We start from the raw sequence: 27,050 nt of genomic DNA, 5'->3' as shown, positions 1-27,050 counted from the left end.
TGTGGGTGCTCCATCACTGGAAGTTCTCAAGAAGAGACTGGACAGCCACTTGTCCGGGTCTCCTGCTTGAGCAGGGGGTTGGACTAGATGACCTCCAAGGTCCCCTTCAAACGTGGGTTATTCTGTTGGGGCCGTCTGTCAATCTTCTGACTCAGAACGGAGACCCTGGAGTGAGGCCTCAGGGTCTGGGGTCCTCACCCAGTTACCGGGAAGAATTCTGCCCCTATGGAAAATGACTGTCCCCCTGCCCCCCAGTCTCAGGGGGAGGAATGACCCCCCCCCATGCTCCAGTTTCTGTCCTTGTTGGAATTAGCAGCGGCTGCCTGGCTTCCACATCCGCCATGCAAACACAATCACACCGAGACACACCTGGGCCCTGTTCCGTTATTCCTCTCCCGTAGCAGGCGGCACCGTGGTTTGCCGTTTGTTATTTGGCATCTTTTAGTGTTGGACTTGGTGGGCTGTGGTGACTGGTCTTCCGGAGAGCCCCGCGGTCCCCCAAAAGGGCACCCTCTCCCTGCCCCTGGGCAGGAGGGTGCCCTCCGCAGCGATGGGCAGCTGCTTTCTGCCAGCCCCGGAGTTCCGGAAGGGCTGCTTGTGACCTCACCCGCAGCGCCAGCCCTCCAGGGTTCTGCCCTTGCCGGCAAAAGGGCTGGCTGGAGCTGCCCTGGGCAACGGGGGGCAAACTTGATGCGGCTGCTCCACGCGGGGAACAGCAGGGTCTACTTGGCCAAACCAGCTTCTTCGGCAGCCCCCGTGCCCTCAATGCTGCATTCACGACTTTTTCAAGGCTCCTGGGCGTAGGTTTCTGCTAAAATTTGCCAGGCCCAAGAATTTATATCCCTCTGACATTATAGGAGACCATTCAGAATCTTTTCTTTCTTTCTTTCTTTCTTTCTTTCTTTCTTTCTTTCTTTCTTTCTTTCTTTCTTTCTTTCTTTCTTTCTTTCTTTCTTTTCTTTCTTTCTTTCTTTCTTTCTTTCTTTCTTTCTTTCTTCTTTCTTTCTTTCTTTCTCTCTCTTCTCTTCTCTTCTCTTCTCTTCTCTTCTCTTTTCTTTTCTTTTTTCTTTTTTTAATTTGATTTATATGCCGCCCTTCTCCGGAGACTCAGGGCGGCTTACAATGCGTTAAGCAATAGTCTTCATACTTTTGTATATTTTATACAAAGTCAGCTTATTGCCCCCACAAACCGGGTCCTCATTTCACCTACCTTAGAAAGGATGGAAGGCTGAGTCAACCTTGAGCCTTGGAGAGATTCGAACCAGCAGAAATTGCAGGCAGCTGTGTTAATAACAGGGTGCGTAGACCTCTGTACTATCAAGGCTCTTTCTTTCTTTCTTTTCTTTTTCTTTCTTTCTTCCTTCCTTCCTTTTTTCTTTCTTTTTCTTCCCTTCCTTTTTTCTTCCTTCCCTTCCTTCCTCTTTCCTTCTTTCATTTTCCCTTCCTTCTTTCTATCTATCCTTCCTTCATCTTTCTTTCCAACTCTCCTTCCTTCTCCTTTCTTTTCTTCCTTCCTTTCGTTTTTTCCAACTTTCCTTGCTCCCTCTTGTTAAAATCAAATTGCAAAGACAGGCCCAATCCATGCTGAAGTTGCTTTACCCCAGGGCTCTCCAACCTGGTCTGAGGAATTCTGGGGATTGAAGTCCACAAGCCCTAAAGTTGCCATGGTTGGAGAGCCATGCTTTCGGTTCTGTTGTCAACTCTGAAGTTGGGCTGAGCCAGGCCATTTTCTAGCTTCAGCGTTGGAGCTGACGGTTAGGGAGGCAGTTTGTAGCCAAAACAAAATACTTTCTCTTGGGAACCAAGGTCATTCCCACAGGTGGTCGGAAAGAGGCGGAGTGACATTACCAGGCAACCAGGCGACACGATGATTGGACCATGTGACTGGGGAAGGGGAAAAACTTTTACTTTTAACTTGGTGGGAATATTCAGAGTCGGTTTTCACCAGCCTGTGCCAATACGATACTTCCAATAAATCACATTCTCTGTGGAATCAGCCTGTCCTATTTTTCGTGGGAGTATTACTTGGAACCCTGACATCTGTTCTTTTTCACTGGGACCCTCACTCGCATCTCAAACCTGGTTAGCTAAAGTTGGGACGTTCTGCAAATGGTCCATTACATCATTTTGGGATTCCCCAGTTGCATGGAAAGGGAGAAGAGGACATACGCCCGCTAGATCTGGGAAGCATTTTCATACAGAAACTCTTGCAAGGATCTTCCTGGGCAGAAGGCAAAGAAAAGACTGGCTGGAAAGTCCTCAAAACTTAAAAAAATACCCTGGGCTTTTTCAGTTCAAAGAGGAGGCAGCTTCCACTGAGCTGAGGATTAAGAGAAACTCTGGCAAACACAGGAAGCCAAAGAGCAAGGAGCTTGTAGGAAGGACCAAAGGAATCCATAATAGGAGCTGGTGGTGGTAATTTCTGGTGGCCAGCAGTTCCACTGCTTAATTCTCCTCACTGTTAAGAGGTTTCTTCTTAATTCCAGGTTAATTCCAGGTTGCTTCTCTCTTTGGTTAGTTCCATCCTTTGCTTCTTGTCCTGCCTTCAGGTGCTTTGGAGAATAATTAGTCTCCCTCTTCTTTGGGGCAGCCCCCCCAAATACTGGAAGACTGTTATCCTGTTACCCCTAGTCCTTCTTTTCTCTAGATTGGCCGAACCCAGTTCTCCTGCTTTAGTCTCCAGGCCTTTAATCATTTTAGTTGCTCTTCTCTGCCCTTTTTCCAAAGACTCAACCTCTTTTTTGTGTCTTGATGACCAAACTGGATGCCGTATTCCCGGAATTCCACAGGGCTTTATCTGGGCTACTTCTGGTCCAGAGGATTAACTCCTCCCTCCCAAGCTCGGAGTAATCCCAATCTTTATTTGCTCAATGGTTCCGCACGGATCTTAACAGATCTTAAAAGAAAGGTGAGCAAACGGCTTTGCCCTTTGCTACTTGCCTGGCCTGTTCCCCAAGAGAAGCCGGTTTTCACCCCTCCAGCCTAGGACAGATACTTCTGGGCCGTCTTTCGCCATGACCAAAAATGGCTTAAAGGTGACACTTTTCCAAGTGTTTGGGACACCAAAGGGAAACCGAGGCAGGGAGGAATGCTCGTCATTCCTTCCCCCCCCCCGACTGAAAGGGTGGTTGAGGCTTCTCTAGCAAAGCACAGTGGCCTCGCCAGCTGGCTTTGAAAACTGTCCCGACCCTGGCTTGAAGCAGGAGTTTGTGAAAAGACACAACCGGTTAGGGGGTCTCCAAGCCCCCTTGACCACGTAATTCCTGGAGACTCCCTTGGATAACTGAGCCCATCCACCTCCCTACATTTTGACGTAGGTTTTCCTCCCCTCCGAGCCACACCCTGTAATTCACAAGCCACCAACGCTGGGGGGGGGGCACAGGACTTTCACTATAGGCCGTACCCCCAAATTACAGGGTTGACCTTCTCGGTTGCCACACCCCAGCCTTCACTCCAAAACCATCACCGTTCTCTTCTGAGAAGCCGCAAGCCACAGAATGGAGCCTTTCCCGAGCCTGTTGGAACTCGTGGAGTAGCCGTGCCCAAATCCTGCCCCTGCTTTCCCACCTCTGGGGCCCACATCCTCAGCAAAGCACCCTCCCCTGGATCGTAACAGGGAGGGAAGGATGGAAGGAGAAAAGCTGGCTCTGAACTCCTTTCTTGTAAGGGGCACTCACAAAGCCAGCATCCATGTCGGAGAGACCCCTTGTTTTTGAGCAGAGAGAACAAAAGCAGAAAATCACACACGCGCGTGAGTGTCCCTGATGCTGGAGTCTTGTTCCTCCGATGCCCAGCGTTTCTGCAAAGGCTGTTTAGTCTGTAAAGACCTCCGTCGGAGAAAGGAAGCCATGGGGGAAGAAAAGGTAACTGGCATGGCCTGCATGAAATTGCCCAGCCTAGAAACAGCACCCCTGCCACCCCCCCACCAGTTTGCTTGCTGGGAAAAAAAAAAAGAGTGAAACTGGGGTTTTCCTGCACCCCACCCACCGTCCCTCAAGGTGATGCCCAGGGAGGCACCAAGTAATACCCGTTGGATAATCTTCAGCTGGTATCAGCATTTGCCTTTCCAAGACTACACCGGGACCCTCGTTGCTTCCCCCAAGATGAGCTATCAAGGCCACGCCCCACTCAGTTCCCAAAGCCCACACTTGAGCAGCGGGAGCCCCCTACCCAGCCCTACTAAGGATTCTTGTGACAGGTAATAGTCCTCATCTGAAGACAATTGCGCCCAAAATTTCCGTTGCTAAACGAAACAGTTAAGTGAATTTTGCCCCATTTTATGACCTTTTGAAATTCATATTTCGAAGAACGGGGAAAGGAGCCTTGAACAAGAGGGGTGGGGGGTGGGATGGATTGGATGGCCTCAAGGGCCCTCCCAGCCCTAGAATTCTACAATGTGAGGAAATAACTCCTTTCTGCTTTTAAAGGGGATCAGGGACTACTTGCATTGAGAAATTCCGATTTCAAAGCAGGAGGAAAGAAGGCCAGAGATATTGCATTAAAGGTGGGGCAAATTTGGGGCAACGGACAGGTGATCTTTAGAGATGCACTTCTTTTCCAAAGAGAAGATTGATGGCTAATTCCCTCTAGCACTGATTGTGTTACTTAGTTGGGCAATGAAAGGTAGGCAAGCTTAGAAACATCAAGGACTTAAAGAAAAGAACTCAGAGAAGCAGGGATTAACACCAGACAAACAGATAAGCAACACCCTAACCAAGGAACTGCCAAAGGGAAAAGAAAACACTTTCTCACCAACACGGAGAGGGTAACCCAGTAGTTAGTACATCAACAGAGAGCCAACTGCTACTCCCTTCCAGCACTGATGACTACCTATATAGGTAGTCCTCGATTTATGACCACAATGGAGCCCAAAATTTCTGTGGCTAAGCCAGTCAGCTGTTAAGTGAGTTTTGCCCCATTTTACAAACGTCCTTCCCACAGCGGTTTAGTGAAATCACTGCAGTTCTTAAATTCGTCACACGGTCGTTCAGGGAATCTACCTTCCCCGTTGACTTCGCCAAAGGGGATCGCGTGACCCCGGGACACTGCGACCGTCGTAACTAGGAGTCGGTTGCCCAGCATCTGAAGTTGGATCACGTGACGGTGGGGATGTTGCAACATGTCGCAAGTGTGGAAAAATGGTCACAAGTCACTTTCCCCCCCCCCCAGCGCCGCTGTAAATTTGGTCCCTAAATGAACTGTTGTAAGTTTGAGCTCTACACGTGTGGGTCCTGTTGTTCGCGGCTGACACAAGTGGGGTAAAGCGCGTTTTGAGCAAGCCGTGAATGTCTGGTTTATACAGACCACTAAACTGCAAATCAGGATGGTCAGTTCCAAATAAGTTCAACTTTGTTTTACCAAATCTCCACTGGATTCCCCTCCTGCCTCCCCCCACCACTTAATGGTTCAAACACCCCCATGGTAAAAATGTGTATCCCCTTCGGATGCGGGTAAGGAGACAGACAGGAAGCACCCACCTGGGCGAAGAGGCGGTCACCGCAATGTCGTTCAACGAGACGTCCGTCGGTTCAGAGAAGGGAGGCGTCACTGGTCCCGCAGGGACGGATCCATTCACCACGGCTGCCGCTGCCATCTTGACCGAGCCTGGGGTGGTCGGAAAACGGATCCCTTACACCGTCTCTAAGCTCTTGAAAGCCCGAAAGGTTTAGCCTGAATTGAGAAATCAAAGAGTGCCTCTTAGTATCACCTTCTCACTTCCGGGCGTGTGTGGGAAGCCACACCACAGACAAGGAACAGGAAAAGAAAAAGAAAATAAGCTATACGTATTAACCCTTCGGAGATGAGATGGGGGGCGGGCGGGCGGGCTGTTGCTTTTGCAGTCCTCCAGCCATGCAATTGTGGATCGTTGGCCAAGAGTGGACTAGATGACCCTTAAGGTTCCCCCAACACTGTCGCCCTTGAAATCAATGAAAAGTTGACACACACCCCTTCTTTCCATCCCCAAGCCTCTGAATGCAAAATCCCTTCATGATTCTTGGCATCAGCCCACCATCAGAATGCCAGAATCACAGAGTTAGAAGGGACCTTGGAGGTCTTCTAGTCCAACCCCCTGCTCAAGCAGGAACCCTCTCCTATTCCAGACCAATGGTGGTCCAATCTCTTCTTAATAACCTCCCATGATGGAGCATCCATAACTTCTGGTGGCAAGCTGTTCCGCTGGAAACTTTCTCCTTATTTCTAGGTTGAATCTCTCCTGGATGAATTTCTTGTCTGGCCTTCGGAAAATAGCTTGACCCCCTTCCTCCCCTCTGGGGCAGCCCCTCAAATATTGGAAGATGCTCTCCTGTCTCCCGTGGTCCTTCTCTTCCCTAGACTAGCCAGGCCCAGTTCCTGCAACCGTTCATCGTAAGTTTTAGCCTCCACTCCCCTCATCATCCTGGTTGCTCTTCTCTGCACTCTTTCCAGAGTCTCAACCTCTTTTTTACATTGTGGTGACCAAAACTGATGTAGTACTCTAGGTGTGGCCTTACTAAGGCTTTATAGAGTGGTATTAGTGCCTCCCTTGATCTTGATTGTATCCCTCTGTTTATACAGCCAAGGATTGCGTTGGCTTTTTTGGCGGCTGCTGGCTCATGTTTAACTAATTGCCTACAAAGACTCCAAGTTCCCTTTCACAGCTGTTTTTTGAGCCAGGTTTCACCTAACGTACACCTGTAACATTTGTCAAGCCTTGTTTTTCTCACCACTGAATTTCATTTTGTTGGACGGGGCCCAGCGTTCAAATCTATCGGGATTCCATCTGGATTCTTGAGCTTACGTGACTTGATAGCACGTTGTCAGTCAATGCCAAACCCCGACTGGGAAAGATGGAAAGAAAGAGGAGGAGGACCTGGGAGGGGTGTGTGAAGGGGAGGATGGACTCCCTCACAGGGTTGGGAGACCTGAAGGTTTGGGGTTGGAGAGCCTCCTGCTAGAGAAAATCCCACCCAGGTGGTCAGCAGGAGTCGAAGACAACCTGATGAGACCCTCACACCCCCCCCCCATCCAGGTGGCATCTAGTGAAGCAGCTTTGAAGAACTCCAGAAATTGCAAAATTCAAAACCAACCCATTTGTCTTCTGGGAAAAAGAAAGAAAGAAAGAAGCTTCTTGGAGGAGAAGCGAAACGTCTTCAAAGAAAACCCAAAAAGTCTAGTTGTCTCTTGAAATAAAAAAGAAAAGCCCCTTTGGGGCAACCGGATGCCTGAGAATCTCCATAGACATCTAATTTTATTTTTTTTTAATTTGATTTATATGCCGCCCTTCTCCGGAGACTCAGGGCGGCTTACAGTGCATTAAGCAATAGCCTTCATACTTTTGTATATTTATACAAAGTCAGCTTATTGCCCCCACAAACTGGGTCCTCATTTCACCTACCTTAGAAAGGATGGAAGGCTGAGTCAACCTTGAGCCTTGGAGAGATTCGAACCAGCAGTAAATTGCAGGCAGCTGGTCTTAATAACCAGCTTAATAACAGGGTGCCTTAGACCACTGTACTACCAAGGCTCTAACCTAAAAGTTTTGTTTTTTTTCTCATGAGTTACTAACATCTGGATTTCTCCCCTGTTGCAACTGGGGAAGGAGAAAAGGGGACGGCGCATCCATTTCCTCTTTGAAAACAGGAAATGTGCTCAGATCCAAAGTGGGGGCAAGTAGCCGGATTGCTCAAGCCCCCCCTTTTCTCCGAAGCCGCCCCCCCCCCAGTTGAGGTCCTGCCAGGCCACGGGTGACGTGTCACATCAGCCCATCGGCCCTCAGCCTTGAATGGACACATGCCTGTCTCCCTCTCCCTCTCCCCCACCCCCAACAACCTATTTCAATCGGCTTCCGGCACAGCAAACCACGCAAAGGATTTCCGCCGGTTTGATCAAAAATAACTTCCATTTGTGTGCTAAGACACTGATCGAGGCGGGCAGACGAGCCCCGGCGAATTGGCAAACGTCAGGTTTTTGTTTGGAGACAAAAAGGGGCGGGAGGGGGAAATTTCCAGCCTGTTTGGACCACAGACCTTTTAATGCACGTTTTGCTCCACGGAACCGACTCCTGAGCAGCCTGTTGCAAGGAGTTGCCAGTTTAAAACTTGCTCACTGGAAGGACGTCATTTCATGTCTAACCAATTTAAAAAAAACACCACATGTTCCTTTGGTCATTGGAGCCAAACAACTAGAATTTTCAGGTGAACTGCCTTGGATCGTGGAAGTTCCGCTAAGGTTTCAGGACCCAAAGTCAGTACTAAATCTGATTTTTTTTCTTCTTTCCCCTGAAAGTGGATCAGCTACAGCCAAATCTGATCTGGCAACTTCCTTCTTCCCAGACCTCCTGGAGAGGAAGATGCTACTCACGAGGCATGCAGCAACATATTCCTGGCTGTTCATTGGTAGACTGCTCTTGGACAGGGAGGTTCTCTCTTCAAAACCCTCTCGCCCTGTGTTCCCGAGACAGACGTTTTAAGCGATGCTCTGTGTCATTCGCTTCTTCACCCTCTCCTGTTCCGAATTCTATTTTGACCGGGTGAAAGTATTCTGTCCGCAACGGGCATCAAAATGCTCCCCTGCCTTTTTCCCCCCCTTAAAATTTGAACCCGAGGCCCGTTTCCTTTCAGTTCACCAACCACTGTCATGTCAAATTGACCTGGCAGTTATCTCAGCTATCGAAAACGCCAAGGTGAACACGCCCTGAAACAAAACGGGGGAGAGAGATACGGGTGTAACCCTGGCAAACACCAAGAACCGGAAGAAAAGCCGCTGAGGTCCCCCCGCGGACTGACTTCTGCTCCCCAATTCCCAAGAGAAGGAGAGCGAGAGAAGCAACTAAGGGGCCTCTGGAGCCCAGGAAAAAAAGCCTCCCCAGGTACGAGGTGAACGAAGATTTCTTTTGCAAGGATCAGCCCGGAGCTGCGCCAGGCCCCAACCTCCCTGTTTTCACCCACCCCTCATTGGTCCGTAGCCCCAGGGCTGGCTGGGGAATTCTGAAGTCCACCCGTCTTAAGAGTTGCTAAGGGGGAGAAGGTAAACCCGGCACCCTGGTGACGGCTGGGGAATTCTGGGAGTTGAAGTCTGAAAGCCCCCAAGGTTGAGGCAACCTGCCCCATTCCAGAAGGCGAAACCGTAGAGTATCCGGAGAGTGTTCCACATTGCATCACTCGCACTCAGCTCAGGTCAGCTGAGCCCTTCTTCCAGAGAGACAGCCAAGCAGGTCAAAGGGTCTGTTTTCACAGAAGGGTTTGAGAAAGAAAGCTTATGCAAGAGTCCGATATTTTTAGCAACCCTCCAGCTGCTGGAGAGGGGTGGGGGGGGGGGAGACCAGACTTTTGGCAAACAAGAGTTAGTGCCAGCAGCAAGGAACCTGTCCAAGGACTTTAGCCCAGGAGAGAAAGAAGGCCTACTGCAGAATAACAGAGTTGGTAGGGGACCTTCGAGGTCTTCTAGTCCAAGCAGGAAACCCTCAGCCCTTTCAGACAATTCAGAAATGGTCCATTTCAGGCATATCTCATTCTATTCTGATTGTGGACGCCTGCCTTGGGCAAGGGGTTGGACTAGAAGACCTCTGAGGTCCCTTCTTGCCCCAGGATTCTACTGTATGATCCACCTTACAGCCAAATTTCACTGCAATTCCCCTCCCAGCAATTCTCTTGCTTAAACTAATCTAAGAGGCAGCACCTGGCCTCTCACACATTCTCCCTTGAACATAGCGTATGTACAATGTATAACGGCAACCTGGCCACGTGCCTTACAAACCACCATTGAGAGCTTAAGCGTGTTATGTGAGCCAACTGCAGCTAATTCAACACAATCCCGGTTCAGAGGAGCGAAATGAAGCTAAGCGCAGCGAGCGACCCAGCCAGGATCTGAAGAAAGATTTTCAACTGGGCCTCCAAAAACTCGAGACAAAGCTTCCCTCCTCCCCACAGAAGCCTTCCAGGGACTTTTGCCATGGGCAGGAGCCCCCTTGACTCTTGCAAAACTCTTAGCTAGGAGAGAAAGGGTTAAAAAGTCAGGCTGCTTCTTATTTGCACATCGTGCAGTTGATAGCTGCTTATCGGGCACAGCCCCGATTTGGAACGGTTTTAAACACCCTCTTGAAGGCTGCAACACCAAAGAGGCAAAGTTCAGACCATCTCCCCGAGCCCCCTGGCCACCTCTTTCCTACAGGTGGGGCTCAAAGCCCCTCGCACACTGGAACACACGCCAAGGGGGGGGGGAACCTCTACTCAAGGGATGGGAGAAGCCAGCTGAACAGATGCTTCCTGCAAAAGGAAAAGCTGGAAGCACCAGCAGCTGCCTTAATGCTGGAGCAGGGCTCCCCCCTTTTCCATTTTAATAGAATAACAGAGTTGGAAGGGACCTGAGAGGTCTTCTAGTCCAACCCCCTGCTCAAGCAGGAAACCTAGACCATTCCAGACAAACGGTTGTCTGATCTCTCCTTAAAAGCTTCCAGTGTTGGGAGCATTCACAACTTCTGGTGGCAAGCAGTTCCACTGGTTAATTGTTCTCCCTGCCAGGAAATTTCTCCTTAATTCTAGGTTGCTTCTCTCCTTAATGAGTTTCCATCCTTTGCTTCTTGTCCTGCCTTCAGGGGCTTTGGAGAATAGGTTGACCCCCCCCTCTTCTTTGGGGTAGCCCCTCAAATATTGTATCACTGCTATCCTGTCCCCCATAATCCTTCCTTTCACTAGACCAGTTCCTGCAACCGTTCGTCGTATGTTTTAGCCTCTAGCCCCCTACATGTCTTGGTTGCTCTTCTCTGCACTCTTTCTGGAATTAATTTAACATCAATTTTAATGCGAAGCCGAGGTGCTCCCCCCCCCCCCAGACTTGGCCAACACCCCCCCACCTCTGCAGCTGGCCCTGCAGAGAACAGTTGTAGCTTGCAAGCAGGCAGTTTCCCATGGAGGATTTGGGCTGGCCTGTCTCTCATCCCCCCCCCCTTCTAATTAGATCCGCCTGTTGCTCTCCGCAGCCTCGGCTACACCTGCTGTTGAATCATCCAACTCTCCTCCACCAATGGGAGGGCCGAGCGGCAACATCCAAGCCTCGTCACGGGGCAGACTATCCCCAGAGGGCTCTGTGTGAGTGTGTGTTACCAAAGAGGACGAGGAGGAGGGGGTAGAGGGGATAGAGGAAGAGGAGGGGAAGAGGAGGAGGAAGAGTAGAAAGAGGAGGAGGAGGGGAGGAAGAAGAGGAGGAAGAAGAGGAAGGATAGAGGAGAAAGAGGAGAGGAGGAGGAAGAAGAAGAGTAGAAAGAGGAGGAGGAGGGGAAGAAGAAGAGGAGGAAGAAAAGGAAGGATAGAAGAGAAAGAGGAGAGGAGGAGGAAGAAGAAGAGTAGAAAGAGGAGGAGGAGGGGAGGAAGAAGAGGAGGAAGAATAATAGAAAGAGGAGGAAGGAGAGGAAGAGGAAGAAGAGTAGAAAGGAGGAGGAGGGAGGAAGAAGAGGAAGAAGAGTAGAAAGAGGAAGAAGGGTAGAGGAAAGGAAGAACAGTAGAAAGAGGAGGAGGGAGGGTAGAGGAGAAAGGAGAGGAAGAGGAAGAAGAGTAGAAAGGAGGAGGAGGGGAGGAAGAAGAGTAGAAAGAGGAAGAAGGGTAGAGGAGAGGAAGAGGAGGAAGAAGAGAAAGGAGGTGAGGAAGAGGAGGAGGAAGAGTAGAAAGAGGAAGGGTAGAGGAGAAAGAGGAGAGGAAGAGAAGGAGGAGGAAAAGGAGGAGGGGAGGAAGAGTAAAAAGGGTAGAGGAGAAAGAGGAGAGGAAGGGGAGGAAGAAGAGTAGAAAGGAGGTGGAGGAAGAGAGAAAGAAAAGAGGAGGAGGGGAGGAAGAAGAGGAGGAGGAAGAGGAGAGGAGAAAGAGGAGAGGAAGAAGAGGAGGAGGAGGAGGAGAGCTGGCAAGCAGTTGTTCGGAGGATGGTAGGTGCCGGTGCCTACCCTTTCACCCATAGCCTGGGGGGCAGGTGAGGCTTGAGGGAGGCATGCCAGGTAGGCACCCACCCAACCCAGGGGTGGGGGTGAGGCAGACGGAGCGAAGCATGGCCCCCCCCTTCCCTCTCCCTTCTGAGCGGAAGGCTGACGTGGCTGCCAAGCCAAGCGACCGGATTGCCCCCAGAGAAGGCAACTGGCGGCCCTCACCCGAAAAGCGGAGCCCTCTCCCCCTCCCTCCCTCCCTCCCTCGGGCACAGTTGGCAGAGTTTAAGCTAAGGGCAGATGGGGCAGAGCACGGCTAACAGACCTCAACTTAACCACCTTCCAAGTTTGGATGGCACTTAAAAAAAGCAACCCAGAAGCGTTTTTCAGACGGGGGACCATGGCAGCCTCCCCAGTCAAGGGATCAAAATTCAGAAGCTCGGCCACCGACTCGTATTTATGGCGGTTGTGGCATCCTGGAGTCACGGGATGTGCTTTTGAGACCTTCTGATTAGCAAAATCGAGGGGGGGGGGGGGAGAAGCCAGATTCACTTAACCACCGGGTTACTAACTCAACAATTGCAAAGATTCACTTAACAACCGTGGCAAGAAAAGTCATAAAATGGGGCAAAACTCACCTAACCAAAAGTTTCACTTCAATTCCAATTCAAATCTTTATTGTCAGCGCACAACGTATGTACAAGGAGATTGGTGGAGCTCCCTCAGTGCACCCCCCCCCCACACACAATACAACTCACAGGGAAGACAAAAAATCCCTAACCCAATAAATCATCTTATTCACTTAGCAACATAATTTTGGGGCTCCATTGTGGTCATAGGTCGAGGACTCCCTGTATTAACCAAGAGATGGAAGGAAAAGAAAAGATTGGGGAGGGGTGTGTGGTGCCCCCCACCCAATATCTAAGTGGGTCAAGACCCCCTCCTTTCCTGTAAAAATTGTTTTTAATGTTTTAATTTTTAATTTTTGTATATATGGTTTTTAAATGCATTGTAAGCCGCCTTGAGTCTTCGGAGAAAGGCGGCATACAAGTTGAACAAATAAATAAATAAAATAAATAGGACGCATCTGAGGGGGCTTCAGTCCCAGGAGAGCCAGAGTCCGACAGAAAACCAAGAGAAAAAAAACCCTACTTTCAAGACCCAGTCTAACTACAGGTAGTCCTCGACTTACGACCACAACTGAGCCCAAAGCTTCCATTGCTGAGCAAGACTGTTGCTGAGTGAGCTTTGACCTGTTTTACAACCTTTCTTGCCAGAATTGTTAAACGCTTCGTCACAGTCGTTAAGGGAGTTATACGGTTGTTAAGTGAATTCAGCTTCCTCATGGACTTTGCTGGTCGCAAGAGGATCATGTGATCCCGGAACCCTGCGACCGTCATAACTACGAGTCAGTTGCCGAGCGTCCGAAATTTTGATCACGTGACCGTGAGGATTCTCCAATGGTCGTAAGTGTGAAAAATGGTCATACGTCCCTTTTTCAGTGATGTTGTAATTTCATATGGTCACTAAACGAACTGTTGTAAGTTGAGGACTTATCTGTGTTGTGGTTGCTAAGAGTCTCACTGAAGTGACAGCATATCATCTACCCAAGTGATCCCAGAGCGGGATCACTTTCCCAGGGATCTGGCGAGCACCTCTTCACGCAAAGGTTGAGCAAGGAGGCTTTTAACTGGGATTCCTGCCTTGAGCAAGCTGGGTGGGGGTAGACTGGACGGCCTCAAGGGCCCTCCCAGCCCTAGAATTCTACAATGTGAGGAAATTACTCCTTTCTGCTTTTAAATGGAATCAGGGACTACTTGCATTGAGAAATTCCGCTTTCAAAGCAGGAGGAAAGAACGCCAGAGATATTGCATTAAAGGTGGGGCGAATTTGGGGCAACGGACAGGTGATCTTTAGAGATGCACTTCTTTTCCAAAAAGAAGATTGATGGCTAATTCCCTCTAGCACTGATTGTGTTACCTAGTTGGGCAATGAAAGGTAGGCAAGCTTAGAAACATCAAGGACTCAGAGAAGCAGGGATTAATACCAGACAAACAGATAAGCAACACCCTAACCAAGGAACTGCCAAAGGGAAAAGAAAACACTTTCTCACCAACACGGAGAGGGTAACTCAGTAGTTACTATATCAACAGAGAGCCAACTGCTACTCCCTTCCAGCACTGATGATGTTACCTAGTTGGTTAATGAAACTCCTGCAAGAAAACAACCCAGCTCACAGAGCACCAGCCCCTCCTCCTCCTCCTTCTTCCTCTTCTCCTTCTTCCCCTTCTTCTTCTTCCTCTTCTTCTTCTTCTTCCTCTTCTTCTTCCTCCTCCTCCTCCTCTCTGCCAACCCCTCTTCCCTTCTAGCACAGATGACGTTACCTAAGTTGGGTCACGAAACGTCCGCAAACAAACCACCAGGCCCAGAGGAGCACCCAGGACCCCCCAGATTGCTACCCAGAGGCATCCTGAACACCTGAGATCAGGATGGGGGGCAAAGCAAAAGCACCCACAGCGAGCGGCTGAAAGATTTGGGGCAGGGGTCTCTACCTGGAGACGGTGCTTGTCCCTCTTCGTTCCAGAGGTCCCACATGGTGGGGGGCTTACCGGCAAGTAGAGAAGAAGCTCCAGAAGTGGCAGACCCACCAGGAGGAAGGCTTCTGAAGGGGTCTTTGTAGAACTAAGGCCCCCTCCCCACGAGAGTTCTGGCACCTTCATTCCCGGGAGCAAGAGGCTGCACACGCGTGTGCCCCTAATTGTTCTTTCAAGCTGCTCAGTTGAGTCAAGGCACAACAAGCAGGAACCCCATTAATGGCCACAGAACACAGCCAGTCCTTGACTTACAACAGTTCGAAGTTACGACGGCACCAGAAAAAGCGACTTGGTTGTTTTTCACACTTATGGCTGTTCTTCACTCTTACGACCATTGCAGCATCCCCTCCCGCCATGGCTAAGCGATCAAAATCTGGATGCCGGACAACTGACTCATATTGATGACGGGGTCACGGCATCCCCCTTTCGAGACCTTCTGACGGACAAAGTTGACAGGGAAGCCGGATGCACTCAACAACGTGTCGCTAACTGAACCACTGCAGCGGTCCGCTTAACAACGCCGGCAAGAAGAGTTTGTAAAACAGAGCAAAATTCACCAAGCCAACATGTGGGGCTCCCTCGCGTCTGTGAGTCGAGCGAGATCGAGGCGCGCCCAGTTTCTCTTCCCCATGAATTCCCCCTTCCGTATCGATTGGGACATCATCCCCCATGGGCCACAGCCCTCCAGGGCCCGCCCCCTTCTCTGAATATGGGGAGGAGGACTTCTTCCCGGTTGTCATCACGGCGGAATAACCTCCCCACGTGCGCCCGGTTGTATAACCATAACCGGCCGTTGCCGCTAATCAATCAGAGGCATTGTTCGAAAGGAGGAAATGTTTTCGGCAAAAGAACGATCCACTTGTCACGCCTGGCTTTGCACCCTCGCCCAGCCGTGTGAGAGCACAAGCCGTGTTGTGTTGAAGGACCCACAGCGAGAAAAACCATGTAAACCAACAGCCAGGGGTTGTTTTCAATGGTTCAATGGCTGGGAATTTTCAATTGTTTTTTTCAATGGTTCAATGGCTGGGAATTATTCCTAAGAAGAGCTTTCTCCTCCCAGCTGAGTTTTAATTCTGCCCCGCTTCCCTAAAGCTTCTGGATAAAATCTGAGAGTAGGGAAAGGCCGCCCCCCCGACCCCTCCCAATTTTGGGGTCCCCTCATTTTTCTCCCTCTGCACACTGGGGGTCCGTCTGAAAGGAAAGGAGCGAGAATATCTAGGAAAATAAGGAGAGGACGACGAAGCTTTCCTGGAGGTCTGGGAAGGGAGATGGGGATTAGGAGAGGCTGGTGGGGAGGGCGACGGGGGGCAGGGAGGGTTAAGAAGGGGTCTCCCCATTTTCTGGCCATCAGAAGGGCGGGGAGGAGTGGCCCAACCAGCCTAGCAAGATTCGCATCTGCAGCCCCTGGCAACAAGGTGACAGTTGAGTTCTCTCCAGTCTGCCCCGCCTCCCCTCCGAAGGGCTGGCAAGTCCTCCAGATGGGAGGGCCACCACCTCCCATCATCCCCGGCCCCACAGGCCTTTCGGGGAGGGTTGTTTCAAGGAGCTGCTGGAATGATGAAATGCAAAGAACCCCCCACCAAGGAACCCATGGGGAGGAAGAAAGAGCCGGGGAAGAGGGGCGAGGGGTTCTGACCGAAGGGGTCATCGAGGGGTCCCCTCCTTCCATCGAGGGAGAGAGCAGCAAAGGGGATGTATTTGAGCCTGAGTGGCGTAGGAGGCTAATGCCTCCTACTAAGGCAGCATTTAACATCCAGCTGCTTGCAATTACTGTGAGTTCAATTCTCACCAGGCTCAAGGTTGACTCAGCCTTCCATCCTTTCTAAGGTGGGTAAAATGAGGACCCGGTTTGTGGGGGCAATAAGCTGACTTTGTATAAATATACAAAAGGATGAAGGCTATTGCTTAATGCACTGTAAGCCGCCCTGAGTCTCCGGAGAAGGGCGGCATATAAAAATAAATAAATAAATAAAAAAATTTGGCCTAGTGGTTAAAGCAGCAGGCTAGAGAGCAGGAGACGGGGACTTCTAGTTCTGCCTTAGCTATGGAAGATGGCCACCTGGCTTGCTGGCTTTGGGATGGTCGCCAGGTGCCGGCGAGTTCTAGTCCTGCCTTAGCTGTGAAAGTCAACCGTTTGTCCGAAATGGCCCGGCAGGGGGTTGGACTAGAAGCCCTTCAAGGTCCCTCCCGACTGTTATCCAAGAAGGCTGGGTGACTTTAGGCCAGTCATCAGGAGACGGGGAGTTCTAGTTCCTTCCTTAGCCACGAAAGATGGTTAGGTGACTTTGGCCCGACCACGAGTTCCTGGTTGACTTTGGACCCCCATTCCCACCTCACAGGGTTGTTGTGGGGAAAAGGAGGAGGAGGAGCTCGCTTCCCCGTTACACGCCGAACGTAAGAACGGCGTCGATAGAGCTGAGCACCGAACCCGAGGACTCGGCTGGGGATTTTTTCTCCTCCTCCTCCTCCTCCGAGGATCCTGGGCTTCCCCTCGGCCTCCCAGGCGGCGCCGGGCGGGAGAGCTGGCCAGAGGCGGCCGCCTTGCAAGCCAGCAAAGCCCGCGCCGGACCTCCCCTCGGGCAGCCGGGCTCCCAAAGCAGCTGGCGGGCGCCGGGTTGGCGAAGTCCCGGGAAGCCCCCGAGGGCCGGGTTTGGGGGTTGGGGGGAAAGGGGGCAACGAGGGGAGCCCCGTCCGGCCCCCTCCCAGAGCCCGGGACGCCCCAGCAGGCAGCCCCGCAAAGCCGCTCAGCCCCGCGCCCCGTCCCGCACACTCACCCTTCGCCTCCAGCGCCTCCAGTAAGCGCCGCTCCCCCGAGCCGGCTGCTTTTGAAAAAGGGAGGGAGGGAGGGGCGTGGGCGGGGCCTGCGCGGGACAGCTGGAGAGGGGGGGGTGGCTCGTGCCTCCGGGAAGCCAAAAGGGGCGGGGCTCAGGGGAGGAGGAGGAGGAGGGCGGGGCGCGCGTGCCGAGTTACTCGCGGTCGTTGACCTCCCGCCCGAAAGCATGAATGAACGAACGGCTGGCTGGCTGAATGGCTGGCTGCATAGCAATAGCCCGCTTAGATTTATATACCGCTTCCCAATGCTTCACAGCCCTCTCTAAGCGGCTTACAGAGTCAGCCTCTTGCCCCTTCCTTCCTTCCTTCCTTCCTTCCTTCCTTCCTTCCTTCCTTTCCTTCCTTCCTTCCTTCCCACTTGGCTCTTAGACTTATATACCGCTTCACAGTGCTTTTGCAGCCCTCTCTAAGCGGCTTACAGAGTCAGCCTATTGCCCCTTCCTTCCTTCCTTCCTTCCTTCCTTCCTTCCTTCCTTCCTTCCTTCCTTCCCACTTACCTCTTAGACTTATATACCGCTTCACAGTGCTTTTACAGCCCTCTCTAAGCGGCTTACAGAGTCAGCCTCTTGCCCCTCCCTCCCTCCCCATTTAGCACTTAGACTTATATACCGCTTCCAAGGGCTTCAAAGCTCCCTCTAAGCCAGTGTTTCTCAACCTTGGAAGCTTGAAGCAGCGCTGGCTGGGGGATTCTGGGAGTTGAAGTCCACCCATCTTCAAGCTTCCAAGGTTGAGAAACACTGCAGTCTAAGCGGTTTACGGAGTCAGCCTCTTTGCCCCCCAACAATCTGGCTCCTCATTTTAGAAACCTGGGAAGGCTGCAAGGCTGAGTCCCCCTGGAGCCTAGTGAGATTCAAATGAATGAATGAATGAATGGAGGCTGGTTGGACGGAGGGATGGATGGGAGAGCGGCCCACGTGGCGCGGGGGGGGGCAGGAGGTGGGGGCGCTCCTGGGAGAGACGCACGTGCCGGGCCGATTGCATCAGGCGGGAGCGGGGCTCTATCTGCCCCGCGGAGAAGGAAGTAGCGTAGGAAGTCAGCCACGGTGGATTTTTTGTGAATGGCGCGGCCTGAAGCGCCCCCCCCCGCAGCTGTTTCCCCTCCCCCCCCAGCCAATCAGGAGACCTGTAGCATTTCAGACAAATGGTTGTCCATTCACTTGTTCAAAAATCTCCAGAGATGGAGAACCCACCATTTCTGGTGGCAAGCAGTTCCGCTGGTTGATTGTCCTGACTGTCAGGAAGCTACTCTTTTAATTCCAGGTGGCTTCTCTCCTTGATTGGTTTCCATCCCTCGCTTCTTCTTGTCCTGCCTTCAGGGGCTTTGGAGAATAGGGAGAACTCCCCCCTCTCCTCTTTGGGGCAGCCCCTCAAAATACTAGAATGCTATCATGTCCCCCCCCCCCCCGGTCCTTATTTTCTCTAGACTGGCCAGAGCCAATTCCTGCATCCCTTCTTCATCCGTTTGATCATCCGACTTCCTCTTCTCGGCACTTTTCCCAAAGTCTCAACCTCTTTTCTGTAAGGTGGTGACCAAAATCGGATCCAGGGGTGGCCTTACTAAAGTTTTACAAAGGGGGTATGAATACTTCACGTGATTTTGATCCTATGCCTCTGTTTATACAACCCTGAGTCGTAGCAGCTTTTGGGTTGAGTGGGTGGATCTCCCCCACCCCCCAAGGGGAGGGAAGGCTGGCATCGGCTGGGTGGTCAGTGGGCAAAGGGGGTCAGTGGCAGAAGGACGAAAGCACCCCTCCCCATCTTTTTTGCTTTCTGCCACCATGTAGACCAGCAGAGCTGGCTGGGGAATTCTGGGAGTTGAAGTCCACACATCGTCCAGCGGCCAAGGTTGAGAAACACTGATGTAGACAAACCCACCTTCCCACCCTCCCAGAATTGCAATAATACCGTTGTATTATTATTTGTAATACCATTTTATAGGTAATCCCCAATTTACAACAGTTCATTTAGTCCCTGTTCAACGTTAACAAGGGCACTGAAAAAAATCTTCACGTATACGATCCTTTCAGCGTCCCCATGGTCACGCGATCCAAATTCAGATGCTTCGGATTCACACTTACAACGGTGGCAGTGTCTCGGGATGTGTCATGCGATCTCCTTTTGCGACCTCCTGACATACTAACGCCATGCGGGGAAGCCAGGTTCACGCTTAACCACCGTGTCAAGAAAGGTCGTAAAATGGGGCAAAACTCACTTTCACAAACGTCTCCCTTAGCGACGGAAGATTTTGTGCTCAGTTGTGGTCGTACGTCAGGTCTGCCTGTATTGTTCGACTTGTTAACTCAAATAGTTATTTTTGCATTTCGATTTGACTTATTTTTCTCTCTCTTAAAATGGTGATAAGGGTGTAACAAACCGTTACAGAATGGAAAGTGGGAAAACTTTATCCTATTGCTGTATGGATGGATTTATTGATTGATTGACAGCCTCTGACATTTCTAACTGAAAAGATAAGTTATAGGAGGGGATGTCTGGAAAATGCCTCCTGATAAGAAAAAGCTGATTACTGCTAATTGGTGTCTATTTTTTTCCCTTTGTGAAGGTCAAACCAGCTCTTTCCTCATTAGTATCTTCAATTTTGTGCCCCTTCTGTGGTCAGACCTCCTTTCAATGGACATACATGTAACATGTTTGAATACATGTAGCTGATTTACTATGCAAGGGGGAAATTACTTTTGTCCAATCAACTTTTCTCTGGCATTTTGTTCGACGTCTTTAACTATAAAGGGGATGTCAGATATGCCTCGAGGTCCCCTCTTTGAATGAGAGGAATATCAGAATATTTATTTATTATTTTATTTTATTAAATTTTTATACCGTCCTTCTCCTGCTGGACTCAGGACGGTGCACAGCCTAGAATAAAAAACATCCCAATACAAAATTTTAAATTTTAAAAGAATTAAACAAATTTTGGCCCAAAATTTAAAACCTCCCGACTAAAATCCATTTACAATTAAAAATATCTAAAGGGGGGGGGGGTTTACGCCAGCCCAGCTTGATGAAATAGAAAAGTTTTGAGGGCACGGTGAAAAGCACGGAGATCTGGTATCCTACGTATCTCCAGGGGCAAATCGTTTCAGAGGGCAGGAGCTGCCACAGAGAAGGCCCTCCCCCTGGGGGTTGCCAGCCGACATTGCCTGGCTGACGGCACCCTGAGGAGTCCCTCTCTGTGGGAGCGAACTGGACGGTGGGAGGCTATCGGTGGCAGAAGGCGGTCCCGTAAGTACCCAGGCCCTAAGCCATGGAGCGCTTTAAAGGTGGTAACCAACACCTTGAAGCGCACCCGGAAGACCACAGGGAGCCAATGCAGCTCACGCAGGAGAGGTGTCACATGGGAGCGCCCCATTGCTCCCATAATTCCCCGCGCGGCCGCATTCTGCACCAGTTGGAGCCTCCGGGTGCTCCTCAAGGGGAGCCCCATGTAGAGAACATTGCAGTAGTCCAGGCGGGAAGTGACAAGTGCTTGAGTGACTGTGCGTAAGGAGTCCCGATCCAGAAAGGGGCGCAACTGGCGAATCAGGCGAACCTGATGAAAAGCCCCCCTGGCCATGGCCGTCATATGCTCTTCTAAAGACAGCCGTGCGTCCAGGAGGACGCCCAAGTTGAGAGCCCCCTCTGTGGGGGCCAGTGATTCGCCCCCAATAGCCAGCGATGGCACCAGCTGGCTATATTGGGATGCCGGAAGCCACAGCCACTCAGTCTTGGATGGGTTGAGCCTGAGTTTGTTCCTCCCCATCCAGACCCGCACGGCCTCCAGGCACTGGGACATCACTTCAAGGGCATCATTGGGGTGGTCTGGGGTGGAGATGTACAGCTGGGTGTCGTCAGCGTACTGATGGAACTCCACCCCAAAGCCACAGATGATCTCGTCCAGTGGCTTCACATAAATGTTGAACAGGAGGGGCGAGAGGACCGACCCTTGCGGCACCCCACAAACAAGGCGCCTCGGGGTCGACCTCTGCCCCCCTGCCAACACCGACTGCAACCGGTCGGAGAGATAGGAGGAGAACCACTGCAAAATGGTGCCCCCCACTCCCAACCCCTCCAACCGACGCAGCAGGATACCATGGTCGATGGTATCAAAAGCCGCTGAGAGATCTAACAGGACCAGGACAGAGGAGCAACCCCTGTCCCATATTTATCGATCAAGGAAAATTTGTGTAGCTCAGGGTTGAAATGAGGAGGTTCTTGGAGCCTGGCGGTTTCCTTGCAGACGTTTCCTGACCCAACTAGGCAACGGCATCAGTGCTAGGAGGGGTTAGCAGAGAGGAGGAGGAGGACTGTGGGGTCCTTGGTGCCCTCTGAGCTTAGTGGTTTCCTTGCAGACGTTTCCTGACCCAACTAGGGAACGTCATCGGTGCTAGGAGGGACGAGGGGTTGGCGGAGAGGAAGAGGAGGAGGAAGGGAAGGATTGGAGGGAGAAGAGGAGGAGGAGGAGAAAGAAGAGGAGGAGCGCTGGTGCTTTCTGAGCTTGCCTTGTTTTCTTGCAGACGTTTCATGACCCATCTAGGGAACATCATCAGGATTAGCACTGATGTTACCTAGTTTGGGTCATAGTTTCTTTAGCCCAGTGTTCCAGCTTCCTATCACACACACAGAAGAACCCCAATCCCTGTTACCGCTTTAACCAAATCTGATGTACAAACTAACCACCAAACTAGGTTTGTCTAATCTGCAGGGGTGAAGAGAGTGGCTGGCCTAGTTTCCCCCCCCCCCCTCTGGCTCTTTTGTCCGTCCGTCTGCCTGCCTACCTCAAAAACCTGGGCACCTTTTCAGCTGCTGGGCTCTCCCACGCCTGCGTATAAACAAACTTTTAATTAAAAAAAAAAATGATCAGCAGACAAAAGGGAAGCTGTGATGGATTAGGATCTGATCACGGCAGGTAGATAAGGTGAAATTCAGGTTGAGAGCAGCTGTTGGATTTCCCATCAGGAAAGATCGCTTGGCGCGCCAAGGAAGACGTCAACCGAGCAGGGCTAAAATCCACATTTTCTGGAGAGGAGCGGGCTTCCCGTCTTCCTGTTCACGTAGGGAAATCTTATTTATCGATCAGTTTCCATATTAAACGCACAGGACCTGCTAACCAAAACAAGAGAATAAAACAGGAAAAACCTGTCTTGGTGGAAGCCAGCCTTCAAAACCCAATTGTTTCCCCAGACCACATTAAAAATAAGATTTTATTAGTTTTAGTTAATAAATAAACCCCCGGAGGCTACAAATGCGAGCCGTTACTGTTGTTTTCCAAAGGAGATTAGCTCGATCGGTTCTGCTTGTAAACTGCCGAGAGCCGCATTGTTCAATCTGGGCAACCGTATCGATCTTTTGAGTCAAATAAATAAATAAAATTAAAGTTAAAAAAAAAAAAAACCCTTCTCACAGCTTGGGTTCTTGCAGAAGTCCAATAATATGGAAAGTTTCTCCCTTTGAATAAGATGTGTTCATTTAAAAGAGTTTGTCCTTTAAAAAAAAAAATAAAAAAATCTTGGCTACTGAAGACTTAACACTCTTCCTGTTACCTCTTTACAACTACAGGTGGTCCTCGACTTATCACGGTTCACTTAGTGACCATTCAAAGCTACGTCACTGAAAAAGGGGACTTGTGGCCGTTTTTCAACAGTTGCAGATATCTCCGTCGTCACGCGATCGAAATTCAAGATGCTTGGCAACAGGTCCGTGTTTACGACGGTCGCAGTGTCCCCAGAGGGGGTGAAGGGGGAGGTATGGCGTGATCCCCTTTTGCGACCGCCTGATAAGCAACGGGCAAGCCGGATTCACTTAACAGCCGGGTTACCGACGTCAGTGGCTCACTTAACCACCGGGGGCTTAAAAGGTCGTAAAATGGGGCAAAACTTCACTTAAGACGTCTCGCTTAACAACAGAAATGTTGGGCTCAGCGGTGGTGGTTAAGTCGAGGACTGTCCGTATAGCAACCTTACGACTTACGGACTTCCACTCCCAGAATTCCTGAGCCAGCCAGGGATTCTGGGAGTTGTAGTCCACAGCTTGTAAAGTTGCCATAGTGCAGTGTTTCTCAACCTTGGAAGCTTGAAGATGGGTGGACTTCAACTCCCAGAATCCCCCAGCCAGCGCTGCTGGCTGGGGGATTCTGGGAGTTGAAGTCCACCCATCTTCAAGCTTCCAAGGTTGAGAAACACTGCCGTAGTGGGTGCTTGAGGTATTTTTTTATTATTTATTATATTTATCTGAGGCCCACATGCCATATTTAGCATATGGCGTATCGTACAGGGACCATCCAAAATAAATTTCATTTCAAGTAGGTTAGTAGAAGCCCATCAAACGTAAGAGAAAGAGAGCGTTGGAAGGGATCTTGCTCGAGTAGGAGACCCTACCTACACCAGTTCTGACAAGAGGGCAGTCCAGTCTCTTCTCCTCTCCCCTCCAGGGATGAAGCTGCCACAACGTCCAGTGGCAAGCAGTTCCACGGGTTAATCGTTCTCCCCGTCAGGAAAATTCCTCCTCATTTCCAGGTTGAGTCTCTCCTTGATCAGTTTCCATCCATTCTTCCTTGTCTGGCCTTCGGGGGCTTTGGAGAACAGGTTGAATATGAATATATAAATAGCAGGCAGTGTGGCAGAGGAGGCGGGGGGGGGGCATAGCTGATGGCGCAGCTACCTTGTGTGAGAACTACCGGCAGCTGCTCCGAGACGGGCGGTTCCTGAAGTCTCCGGGCCCTGCGCCGTGTTGGTCTTTATAGGTCGCCCCGGGCACCTTGACCTGCCCCCAGAAGCCAGCTGGCAGTCAGTGAGGCTTGTGGGGCATGTCCCTCACTGCCCACCTGGCTGCCTTCTGGAGCAGCTGCAGCTTTCGGTGGCCTTCAAGGGCAGCCCCACACTGAGCAGATTGCAGTAGTCAAGCTATAAGGTGACATCCCTCTCTTCTCCTCCCTTTCCTTCCCCTTTCTCCTTCCCCTCCTTCTCTTCCTTTCTTCTTCTCCTTCCTCCCTTCCCTTTTCACCGTCCTTCTTTCCTCCCTCCCTCCTGTCTTTCTACCCCATTTCTTCCTCCCTCCTTTCCTTCCTTTCTTCTTCTCCTCCCTCCCTTCCCTTTTCACCCCGTCCTTCTTTCCTCCCTCCCTCTTATCTTTCTACCCCATTTCTTCCTCCCTCCTTTCCTTCCTTTCTTCTTCTCCTTCCTCCCTTCCCTTTTCACCGTCCTTTCCTCCCTCCCTTTTATCTTTCTACCCCATTTCTTCCTCCCTCCCTCCCTCCTTTCCTTCCTTTCTTCTTCTCCTTCCTCCCTTCCCTTTTCAGTCCTTGCCTCCCTCCATTTTATCTTTCTACCCCATTTCTTCCTCCCTCCCTCCTTTCCTTCCTTTCTTCTTCTCCTTCCTCCCTTCCCTTTTCACCCCGTCCTTCTTTCCTCCCTCCCTTTTATCTTTCTACCCCATTTCTTCCTCCCTCCCTCCTTTTCCTCCCTGTCTTCTTCCAGACCATGACACAGCAGGCAGTTAAGAGTCAAGGGAGTTAGGTGGAGACCCCTCCTTCCCTCTCACCTGCCCTGCTCTCAGGGAGACCCCCCTCCCCTTCCAGGTGGGTGAATGAGGCTCACCTGGACACGCGAGGCCTCACTGCCTTTGGGCTCCTTTCTGGTTCACGAGGAGGGGGCTGGGGAGGGGGGGAAGAGTGAAGAACCAGCCGAGCCCTCAAAATGTCCACAGCTGGATGGGCACACCTGTCTTGATGCCAAAGCCCCCCTCTTCTCCCCCCAAGAGGAAAAAAAAAATGACATCCCCTCCAGATTGCAACTTTCACCTTTTATTTCAGGTTCTCTCTTTTTTTTTTTTTGTTTTAAATTTTTCCTATAAAACTCCTCCATAAATTTCCACAAATGTAACAAAAAAAGCTTAAAAGTCAGGACCCCAAAAAAAAAAAAAAAAAATGACCACAATCCCATAACTTATTACAAACATTTCCCTCCCCACCCCTGACTTTTTTTTGTTTTTTTTTCCCTTAAAAACCAATTTTTAACGCGCCTGGGTTGATTTAATACCTTCGCTCCGGGAGAGAGAAACCGAAGCGTTCCAATACTTGCCTTAAGGACTTGTTCGTTTTGAGGGTGCAAAATCCCCCGTTTTTGTTCTCAAGGCCAGACCGGTCCCAGCCCCCCCCCCCTTGCCCCCATCTCCACCCACGGGGAGAACCTGAGATGGGACAGGTGGGGGGGGGGGATTGGCGCACTTGGCAATGAAAACAGGGGGTGGGGGGGAATAACGAGAGATGCTTCATTGTAGTTACCTACCGTTGTGATGCGTCTGGTCAAAGCAAGGAGCAGAGAAAGGCCCTACGGAGCTCACCTGGCTGGGAGATTAGAAATCTCCATAAAAAGCATGGGGGGCCACCCCCCCCCCAAAGAAACGAACTGCAAAACTGAGGGGGATCAGTTGATCCTGTAGGAGATTGCTCTCCAAAATACTTTTTTTTTTTTTAACTTTTACAAAATACCAAAAGAACGGATGCGAGGGGGGAAAACATCCCTGAAATGGCACATCTGACCCAAAATAATAAAAATCCAAATTTAGGGAGGATCCGTTCAATCTACAAAAGGGGCGTCCAAATCAGAAGATCTCTGGACTTCAACTCCCAGAATTCCCCCAGCCAGTGGACTTCTGGGAGTTGAAGTCCACAAGTCTTCAAAGGTTGGGACACCCCTCCCCCCCCGACTGACCACTTCCGGCTCCGTGAAAACATGTGGGTGCTTCGAAAGGTGGGGAGGGCCCTCGTGTTTGGGGAGAGAGTTCGGTGGGTCAAGTGTTTGGGGGGGGGGAAAGAGGGTGGGCTTTGCAGACAAGCCCCTCCCATTGAGGGGTCCCGCAAGAACGGCTCCTCAAGAGAAGAGGGCAAAAGAGGAGCTCTTTTTTACAAGGTGAAGTGGTTCTAAAGGGGGAGGGGGGACCTTCACTCTGAGCGCAAACAGCAGCTGTCCACATTTCTGGAGACATACGTGTGTGTGTGTGTGTGTGTGTGTGTGTGTGTCCGCCCGTCCCCACCAGCAGAAAAACCCGGTCTACGAATCCTCCCGGCTGCCAAAACCGGGGACGAACGGGAAACCGAGGAAGGAAAAAAACCTAACGCTACTTGTGAAATACTTTTGTTCTGGCGAAACGGAGAAGCGTCTTAAGCGGGGGTCAAAGAGCAGCTCTGCTGAAGGGCCATGCCGCTAAAAATACTCAGGTTATTTTGTGCCCTAGGTCGCTTCGTCCCTGGAAATCACCCATTTTTTTGTCAATTATTTATTTCGGCGACGGGCAAAAAAGAGGAAGGCTGGCCATGCCACGTTTGCAAGGGCTGATCGCCAAGATCGGTTGACCCAAAGCACAAAGTCCACTTTTGCTTCGAGAGGACAATGTGCCAGGAGAAGCCCACCCACCCCAATGAAATGCCCCCGATGTGTTTTGAGTTGTGCCCCCCCCTCTGATTAAATCCCTGGGAGCAGAGAGGTGGCTTCCGAGGCCCCTCGATTTTTGCACTGCTTCGCTTGGCGGCTTCCAGACTAGCCCAAACCGGCAGGGGAAGTGAACTGGGCAACTTTATAAGAGGTGTGGAATCGTGGGAGTTGAAGTCCACGCGTCTTAAAAGTTGCCATGCTTGGGGGGATCCTTGGCCTGGATTAGGAAGTTGCCACTTGCCCACTCTCAGCACTCAACACGGTCCGGAATTAATATCTGAAATACGATCCACACAAAAATTGCGCTGTGGTCTGTAC

At 50.9% G+C, this 27,050-nt stretch overlaps 1 protein-coding gene across 2 annotated transcripts in view; it reads right to left on the bottom strand.

Annotated features, from left to right (window-relative positions):
* Nucleotides 1-17,305, bottom strand: part of ACSBG2 (acyl-CoA synthetase bubblegum family member 2) — a 38,593-nt gene extending 21,288 nt beyond the window's left edge. The window contains exons 1-2 of one of the 2 annotated variants that reach the window (XM_034404333.3): nucleotides 17,253-17,305; nucleotides 5,478-5,670 (exon numbers count right to left, since the gene is read on the bottom strand). In XM_034404333.3, coding sequence (XP_034260224.2) covers nucleotides 5,478-5,593 — 116 coding nt within the window. In that variant the 5' untranslated portion in view covers nucleotides 5,594-5,670; nucleotides 17,253-17,305. Of the gene's footprint in view, nucleotides 1-369; nucleotides 584-5,477; nucleotides 5,671-17,252 lie in introns of those variants that run through there. The other variant, XM_034404334.3, reaches the window with a different exon arrangement.
* Between the last annotated feature and the right edge of the window lie 9,745 nt (nucleotides 17,306-27,050).

The sequence above is a fragment of the Pantherophis guttatus genome, chromosome 1 (genome assembly GCF_059756535.1).
Source record: "Pantherophis guttatus breed Tessera chromosome 1, ASM5975653v1, whole genome shotgun sequence".
In the NCBI taxonomy this organism is placed as follows: Eukaryota; Metazoa; Chordata; class Lepidosauria; order Squamata; family Colubridae; genus Pantherophis; species Pantherophis guttatus.
Note: the sequence above shows the minus strand (reverse complement) of the source record. Positions and strands in the feature narration are given on the sequence as shown.